The following is a 9,289-nucleotide window of genomic DNA, read 5'->3' as shown; positions in this document are numbered from 1 at the left end:
TTAAATAGAGAATATAAATAGAATTTCTTATATTAATGTAAATTTCTATACTTTAGTTGAAAAGATAGCTGCAAGAAGAATAATTGGAGGCAAATGGTGCGCCAACAGTGGTCAAACCTGCATTGCCGCAGACTACATAATCACTACAAAAAACTTCGTTCCTCAACTGGTAATTACCAAACCCTAATTTCATACATAAAATTTCTATATGCCTGTCCTTTAATTCTTTACTTTTAGAGGACGGAAAAAGTATTAACTCACATATTCATTGACATATTCAGCTAAATGCTCTATCGGCTCAATTGGATAAGTTCTTCGGAAAAGAACCTCTTCTGTCGAAGGAATTGTCAAGTATCGTCAACATCCACCATTTTAACCGATTGTTAAAGTTACTAGATGACGAAGAGGTTTCTAGGAAGATCGTTCGAGGAGGTGAACGTGATCAATCCAATCTGTAAGCTTTTGAAATTGAACAGAAAACCGAGCACTCAACCCCTCATGGATGAAGAAATTTTCGGTCCTATACTTCCCATAATTACGGTAAAACATGCCATTTTATTGAATTAAAGTAGAATACATGATATTGAATATTGTATATCTTGGAATAATGAAGGTTGATAAGATTGAGGAGAGTTTTGGTGTGATCAATGCTAAAGAGAAGCCACTTGCTGCATATCTTTTTACAAATGACAAGAAATTGGAGGACAAGTTCGATTTTAAGTGGTGCTATAAATATCAATGACACTGTTCTTAAAAAAATGATAGTATGGGCTCCCATTGAGCCTATTTGCTAAATATTCATATATAAGGATTATATTAGCGTAAAAAATGAGTGCTACTTTTTAACATTTTCTTTCTTTTCTCATGTCAATCTATTCATAAAGGAAACAATGATTAGATTTTTTCTTGTTATGGGACAGTTGCGAATGAGTTTTATAGTCATAATTTTTCTGTGTGATTTTTGAAGTTGTAAATAAAGACTCGAGTTTGACCAAACTTTCATGGTTTTACAATGCGATTGCAGTTTTTAGAGGCGGGATTACCGTTCGGGGGCGTAGGTGGGAGTGGGATGGGAGCATGTCATGGGAAGTTCTCATTTGATGCTTTCAGCCACAAGAAGGCTCTTCTAAAACAGAGTTTTGCCCTCGACATATCGGCAAGGTATCCACCGTACACTCCGGGGGAAACAGCGTTTTCTCCGTGCGGTTGTACAAGGCAATCTTCTTCACATTATTCGGTCATTATCTACTTGTTGGTAAATTTCTTCCATTTTTAGCCCAGGCTAAGAATGACTACTATTATTTTGATTATGTAACACAAGGTATCAAATATCTTATTGATTTATGATAAATTTAATAATCTCATGATTGATTAACGTAACACAAAAATAAGTAACAAAATTAGTTATCTGGACACATGGCCACGTAGTGACTCTAGACAATTACAATTACAATTACATAAACAAAGAAGAAAAATTAGGCCTAAAATAGAGAATATTTTTGCAATTATGATTGACGGGCATACTAGGTGACAATATATCTGGACCATTAACTTTTTAGTTGATGGGATATTTTCTTCTATATTTGACACAACAGTTATTAGTCATTACAAAATTCTTAATCATTGCAAGTAAAATAGAAAATTGCCAAATGCTACAAATTAAATCTTAGTACATGGGCTTTTTATGGATTTTCTCTCTTTTATTTTTTCTTTACATAATTGAGTTTAAACAAGTTCGCTACCATGGTTTTATAGCTTAAACAATAATTCGTAATCTCTATACCTAGTTTTTTGAGACTTTATTAATGGGACGAATGAGCTATAAAATCTTTCAAATTAATGGAAAATGATCATTCAACAATTTACAATAATTTAACATATTTGTCGTCTTGTTTACTTATTTATTAGCACTTATGATGAGATTATCTCGTGCAAGCTCCAATTAATATCAAATGTCCCTTTACGGTTCACCAATCTTAAATTCGGTTGAAATATTAACACATGCTAAGAGATAGAATCTTATAATCATTACTATTATTCATATACCGATCAATAGAGATGTAATTGGATAATTCGGATTCATATATTGACTCCCACAACTGGGAAAAGGCTTATTAACTAACTACAGACAACAAATCAACCACAAAAATAAAGTTAGATTAATTATTTGTCGTTATTAATAATAGAGTAAAGGCCAAAATTGGTCTTGAACATATGCCTATTTTATCATTTTGATCTTAAACTTTATCTTTTGAATTTTTTGGTCCTGGACATTTCAAATCGGATCACAATTGGTCCTCCGTCAACAATTCCGTTAATATTTAACGGTCAACGATTTTAATCACAATTTTGACCAACTTAAACAATTTTTAATTATTTAATCAGCAAAATTATTTTTTAAATAAAATCATAAATTATTTATTAGAAATAATTAAATAATTTTTAAATAATTAAATTTTTTATTCCAACTTAAACAATTTTTAAATAACAAAATTATTTATGATTTTATTTAAAAAATAATTTTGATGATTAAATAATTAAAAATTATTTAAGTTGGTCAAAATTATGTTTATCATAAAAAATCATAAATTATTTATTACAACTTAAACAATTTTTAAATAATTAAATTATTTATGATTTTATTTAAAAATAATAATTTTGATGATTAAATACTTAAAATTTGATTAAGTTGGTCAAAATTGTGTTTATCATCAAAAAATCATAAATTATTTATTACAACTTAAACAATTTTAAATAATCAAATTATTTATGATTTTATTTAAAAAATATTTTTGATGATTAAATAATTAAAAATTGTTTAAGTTGGTCAAAATTGTGATTAAAATCGTTGACCGTTAAATATTAACGGAATTGTTAACGGAGGACCAATTGTGATCCGATTTGAAATGTCTAGGACCAAAAATTCAAAAGATAATGTTTAGGACCAAAATGATAAAATAGACATATGTTTAGGATCAATTTTGGCCTTTACTCTTAATAATATTGTTTTTTTGTATCATGAGTTATAGTACCATCATGCTAACACAAGATAAATCCCTTATTCATACATAACTATTGAAATAATGATAACTTTGAAAATGATTTCAACATAATTTATGAATGTGACATGAAGCAAAACCAAAAACTTTAAACACTAAATATTGTTTAGAGCCTACCAAACTAAGGTAATAAAAATGAAATGCATTCCTTTTTTCACTGTTTCTGCTCGTTCAATTATCTTTCTAGTCTAATTTCGTCCTTCTATCTTGTTATCTGACCAACTCTTTATGTAGACTTTCCATATATCAACTCAACTTCAATTTTCCCCTAAATTTAATCAAATGAGATTGATTGATAACGTCATAATATATCATTTATAATTTAAAAATGCAGACCAAAGTAGATTTACAAGCATAGCTAGATCTAGTTGAAAACAAACAAAAACCCAGGGACCAAAATGAAAATTCCCCATACTACAAGACCCCTCTAGTTAATTATAATAAAGATTGCAACTCAGCTGTTGCAGTAATCATAAAATAAAAATAAATATCAAATGAAAACAAAAACATTTCCCCCAAAATAGAAGCTGCTTCACCACCAAAGCATATACAGTTTTTAGAGAGAGAAAACACTACAATTTCCTCACCATTCTCCCCCTCTCTCTCTTTCTCTCTCACGCACCAACACACACTCGCACACCACAATCTCAGCTCTCCACCTCACCAATCACAGAGACCCCACAAATCTCTTGCCCTTCCCTTAAACCTCAAACCCTCCATAAATCTCTCCCCCAATTTTTCTCTTGAGCAATGCCAGCTTCCTCAGGTAACTCTTTATAAACCCCAAAATTCTACCTGAATTTGCGCCGATTTGTTGAAGGGGACTTCAGATTGATGTGTCTATTAAGTTTTCAGCGTCGATTGGTTTGCGGGTTTGTGAAAATTTGCAAACCCCCGTTCACGTTTTCTGTGCCCGTGACCTGTTTGTGAAATTGAAGTTTAGCTACTTGAAATTATTGGTGAAGCTGTAGGATGTTATGCGTGTATGTGGAATGCAATTGCCCTTTTTTCTGTGTTTGCTAGCTAAATTAGGTTTTTTTACTTTTGTTTTATTTACTAAAAATAAACGTTGCTCATGAAAACGTCCACAATTCATGCGGGATTTATGTTAGGAAGGTGAAATTTGAGATTTTCATTCACGATCAGGATTTAATCATGAAATGAAATTGCTAGGATTTGAAAAGGTTTTATTTTTAGCCATTGCTATACTTGGGAATCCTGTGAAAAATGAGTGTCATTCTATTTTCTTATTCTTCTTCCCTCTATGGCTGTATCCTATTTAAGAAGCAAGAGCAAGTTGGAGGAAGCGGAAGAGGGACAACTCAGTTGCGAGTAAGTCCAAGCTGAAAGAGCAGGATGATGACATACTTGACGATAATGATGAAGATGATGACCCAGATCTGGATCCCCCACAAAACAATCTGGAAAGTGAAGATGATCCGCAAATTCCTAGTTCTGATAGGACAGCCCAGATAATAGGAGAGAAAGGGGATGAAAAGTTGGTTGCTGGTGGACTGAAGTTATGTGAGTTTCCAGTTGCGATCAAGAGGGAGATATATAGGCCCCACTCATCTGTCTTTCGAATTTTGGAATATGAGAGGGCTGCGAGATTTGGGGATAGCAGAGCCCAAGGGCAGAGTGGAGTGCCAGTGTTGGAGAATATTTCTTATGGGCAGCTGCAGGCACTTTCTGCAGTGCCTCGAGACAATCCATCTCTTTTAGGGGTTCCCTCAGAGGAGACTGCAAGTGGTAGTGGAGGTGGTTCATATGTGATCACACCACCTAGGATAGTTGCTGGATCTGGTGTTACTAAAAGGCTCGGGAGTGCAGGTCGTGTTCATGTGGTGCCAGTACATTCAGGTTGGTTGTGTGTGTATTCAGTATTAACTTGAGTTTATTCCATTATGCCTGCATTTAATATCCCCAAGTTAACTCATTAAGAAAGAGTTCCAAATCTTGCTGATAATTTGATTGTTTACATTAATGAAGTTTGCTCAAAAAAGGCTTTAGCATTCAAGTTTGCTTTAAGTATTCAGTAGTTTCATTTGGTTTATGGTTTAAGGTTTAAGTGAAGTACTCAGCTATGTAAACCGAACATAATTTCAAGTTTCAACAAGAATTTGTGGGTTATCTCTTCAAGTTTATATGCTTTAAGATAGTTTAGTTAACTCACTGTGGGACATGCACATCTTCAGATATGATGGCAATGATGCTTAATATTCAAATTGTATAAATAAATCTCCAAAATTTGCTTTTTTAAAAAAAAAATTCACTTGTCTGGCATGATTTGGGAAATATGTTCTCATATGTTCATTCTGGTTACTAATTGTACTATTATGCTTTTGTGGAAGTTAATTAGCTTAGTTAGTAGTTTTATGTTTATTTAAAATCATATGGTGTAGTTTCAATCTGTCACTCTACATATAGAAAGCTTCTATGCCTGACTACCCTTTCTCGATCTGCTTTGCTGGAATAGCTTATGTATGTGTCTTAGTCATTATTCGTCTTGCATTAATCGATGTTTTCTATAAAGGGACTGTATCCAATTTCTGATTCTTTGTTTTAATGCCATTAATTTTAAACAGAATGGTTTTCACCAAGTTCAGTGCATAGATTGGAGAGACAAGTGGTTCCACATTTCCTTTCTGGGAAATCCACAGAACATACACCTGAAAAGTACATGGAGTGTCGGAATTTCATTGTTGCTAAGTATATGGAAAACCCTGAAAAGCACCTAGCGGTGGCTAACTGCCAGGGTCTAGTAGCTGGTATTGAAAATGAGGACTTAATTCGAATTGTGAGGTTTCTGGATCATTGGGGGATTATCAACTATTGTGCAACTCCTCCTAAGCATGAGGCCCCAAAGGAGGGAACTTACTTGTCTGAGGACTCAAATAATGAACTTCGCGTGCCTTTGGCTGCTTTAAAATCTATTGACAGCTTAATCAAGTTTGATAAGCCAAAATGTAGGCTGAAGGCAACTGATGTTTATCCAGAACTTGCACATCAGCAGGAAGAGGATTCTGATTTTGACAGTGCTATAAGAGAGCAATTATCCGAGCACCAATGCAACTGTTGTTCACGACCTATATCTGCAGTGTACTACCAGTCACAGAAGGAGGTAAATGTGTTATCTTTCGCTGTTGGCATGTCATACACAATGCTTAGATCTTAAATGCTGTGCTGTTTCCCTTATTTTCAGTGTTCTGCCATTCCATATAGCATTATGCCCATGGGTACTGTAACCGTGATTTTGTGAAAGAGAATTCATGCAATCACATTAAAAATTTACTAGTAGAGATAAGTTTTGTAATTAAAGTAGCTTAACATATATTATGGGAAACTGTACTTGACAATATGGAAACAAAAAGATGCATTGTTTCTAGACAGCAGGAAGGTGATCAGTCTTGTGTGTTGCTTACCCCTTGATCTTGACAGGTTGATGTGAGACTCTGTTTGGATTGTTATCAAGAGGGGGGATTCGTTGCTGGTCACTCTAGCCTTGATTTTGTAAAAGAGAATTACATGAAAGATTATGGAGACCTGGATGGGGATAGTTGGTCTGACCAGGAAACATTGCTGCTGCTTGAGGGAATGCAGCTTTATAGTGAAAACTGGAATAAAATTGCCGAGCATATTGGCTCCAAATCAAAAGCGCAGTGCATTCTCCATTTTGTCCGTCTTCCTCTGGATGGTGCTCCACTGGACAATATCGATGTTCCAAGTACATCTGGTTCATCAAGTTTGAGCAATCAAGACTGTCATGGAAGATCAGAGCCAAATTCAAATGGTTGGGATCAATGTCTAAGTTATGTTTTCTGCACATATAAGTTTGGCACTAACTTTTGACACAGGTACCTGCTTGGAAGCAGAGGACAGTGAAAATAAATTTCCTTTCTCAAGCTCTGGAAACCCGGTGATGTCTCTGGTATTGCTCATAAAGTTATGCTTATTCTTTAAGTTTCTTTTATGAATTGATTATTGTCTGTCCCTGCCTTATCACCTCTGCCTTCTTTTACTGCATGTGTGGATTTTTATATTCTCCTAATCGATTTAGTGTCTATTTGCCAAAAACCATTTGGGGATTATTTAAATAACAGGAATTTTCATGTCACTTTTGTTTCTCTCAAAAAAATATATCATGTTCTTATCTTTTCCTGCCACATCTTGGAGATTTCTGGTTGTGTGTTGGAATCACATTTATTTCTGAAGGACCTAATAATGAAACTCTTAATCTGTTCTATTATTTAGTTTTTTCCCATGCCTCTTGCTGTGGCCAACTGAAAACATTGAGAACTGAAATTTTGTCAAGATTTTCATGTGATGGTAATGGAAACTTCTAAAATATACTTGAACTTGTTTCCGGAAATATCACAGCTATGCACTGTCCTGTCTGAAGCTCCACCTTTCATATATACACTCATGTAGATGCGTTCTATGTCATAAGAAGCTCAGACCTCTCCTGCTTACTGATTTGTTTAAACATGTCCTTGTAAGCAATCTGATGTTTTTTTGTAGGTGGCGTTTATTGCTTCTGCATTGGGACCAAGAGTGGCTGCAGCCTGTGCCCATGCATCTTTGGGTTCATTGTCTATGGAGAGTGGCAAGGAAGGGCATGCTGGAGGTATGCTTATTCTAATAAAAAAGGTGTAGCTAATCTTTTGTTGGCCTTTGATTTCTCTTATTAATATTTCTACTGAATTTATTCCGTGAAGCTCCTTTGAGCCAGTATGATGCTGAAGGTGCTACACTATCTGCTGAAAAAGTGATCTCTGCGGCTGAAGATGGTCTTGATGCAGCAGCCATGAAATCAAAACTTTTTGCTGATCATGAAGAGCGTGAAATCCAGCGATTATCTGCTAATATCATAAACCATCAGGTACTGACCCTGTAATGATTATGTAGAATCTTATGGTTGATTTGTCTGAAAGCTTTGGTTATGTTTATGTCGATTGTTTTGCATGGTAGGACTTTAGATGCTCTATGTGCTCAACTTAATTGTAATGCCTGCCCAAATTTCACGCTAATTTCCTGCTTCTTTACTTATGAAATTAAAAGTAGCACAAATAGATCAGGTTGTGGATTCTCACTTGAAACTGCTTCTTTTGTCTTACTTCTGATTAACTAATATTCCTGCCACAATATTTTCTAAATTCGGGCTAGTCCATCTTCATTACTTTCGTAATTATGACCGTGATAGGATCTGAAATTTTCACTTCTATCACAGGTTCAGTCTATTGATGTCTACTGATGCAATTTATGCTGACATATGGTACTGCATTGGTTGTTCTTTCAGTTGAAGAGATTGGAGCTGAAGTTGAAGCAGTTTGCAGAAATTGAGACCTTGCTAATGAGAGAATGTGAGCAGATGGAAAGGACAAGGCAGAGGATTGCTGCTGAACGCGGCCTCATGATGTCGGGACAGTTTGGTTCTGCTGGGGTGCAACGGCCAATGGGACTACCGGGTGTCAGTAACGCTGCTATGAATAATTCTGCAGGAAATAATAGGCAGCAGCACATTCAAGGCTCCCATCAACCTTTCGTTTCTGGATACGGAAATACCCAACCCATCCACCCCCACATGTCCCTGATGCAGCAGCAGCAACATCAGCAACAACAACAGGGAATGTATAGCCTTGGTCCCAGGCTGCCCCTTTCAGCTATACATCCATCTTCTTCAGCCCCTAATGCCATGTTCAGCCCGGCATCCAATTCTCAGCCTTCTCTCGGCCATCCAATGCTCAGACCACTATCCGGGACTAAATCTGGTTTAGGTTAGCCGGAGCATGATTACTACATATAAATATGCACTTGGAGTTGGATCATCTTGAGCTTAGGTGTACTGTTGCAAAAGAGTTGAAAGTGGAGAAAGAACGACGTTTCCTTTGAACATTTGATTTTATCTAGACGTGCATGCCCGGAATGGAGTGGGGCTAACCTGTATACAGCTTGGATGTGCAGACCACCTGACTTCCTCTACAGAGAATGGATCAACTGCTTGGATATGAAAAAAGATTTGAAATTTCAACTAATTTGATTGTGACCATCACTAATTAGATGAGGAAAGAAAGTGGGATTTTAGGAATGTACTATTCAGCTGTACAGATTATGTTGCAGGATACCATGAATCAATGAAATTGCATTTGATGGGTTTTAGTTTTTTAATTTTGTATCCCTCATTATCTGATTAATTACAAGTTTACTATCTTTGGCGGTTCAAAATTGTTTGA

General features: G+C 35.3%; 1 protein-coding gene and 1 long non-coding RNA gene across 3 annotated transcripts; both read left to right on the top strand.

The window, feature by feature from the left end:
• The first annotated feature begins 54 nt into the window (after positions 1-54).
• Positions 55-1,201, top strand: LOC121807166. The gene is made up of 3 exons (XR_006051765.1): positions 55-169; positions 282-540; positions 1,025-1,201. It is a non-coding gene; the product is annotated as an uncharacterized LOC121807166 (long non-coding RNA).
• Positions 1,202-3,580: 2,379 nt separating this feature from the next.
• LOC121808603 (SWI/SNF complex subunit SWI3C-like) lies at positions 3,581-9,224 on the top strand. Of its 2 annotated transcripts, none has more exons than XM_042209173.1 (8): positions 3,581-3,825; positions 4,347-4,919; positions 5,645-6,180; positions 6,498-6,849; positions 6,914-6,987; positions 7,578-7,683; positions 7,775-7,938; positions 8,356-9,224. In XM_042209173.1, the coding sequence occupies exons 1-8, from the start codon at positions 3,810-3,812 to the stop codon at positions 8,836-8,838; spliced, it is 2,304 nt and encodes a 767-aa protein (XP_042065107.1). In that variant the 5' UTR covers positions 3,581-3,809; the 3' UTR covers positions 8,839-9,224. The 2 variants fall into 2 exon arrangements, with proteins under 2 accessions (XP_042065107.1, XP_042065106.1); XM_042209172.1 differs by having other exon boundaries at positions 4,344-4,919.
• The last annotated feature ends 65 nt before the right edge of the window (positions 9,225-9,289 follow it).

This window comes from Salvia splendens, chromosome 6, assembly GCF_004379255.2.
Source record: "Salvia splendens isolate huo1 chromosome 6, SspV2, whole genome shotgun sequence".
In the NCBI taxonomy this organism is placed as follows: domain Eukaryota; kingdom Viridiplantae; phylum Streptophyta; class Magnoliopsida; order Lamiales; family Lamiaceae; genus Salvia; species Salvia splendens.
The sequence above is the reverse complement of the archived record's forward strand: the minus strand, read 5'-3'. Positions and strand labels throughout refer to the sequence as shown.

Coding starts and splice junctions, on each gene's coding strand:
- LOC121808603 (XM_042209172.1), top strand. Junction 6,988..7,577: donor GAAACCCGGTGATGTCTCTG/GTATTGCTCATA, acceptor GTTTTTTTGTAG/GTGGCGTTTATTGCTTCTGC. Junction 7,939..8,355: donor CTAATATCATAAACCATCAG/GTACTGACCCTG, acceptor TTGTTCTTTCAG/TTGAAGAGATTGGAGCTGAA.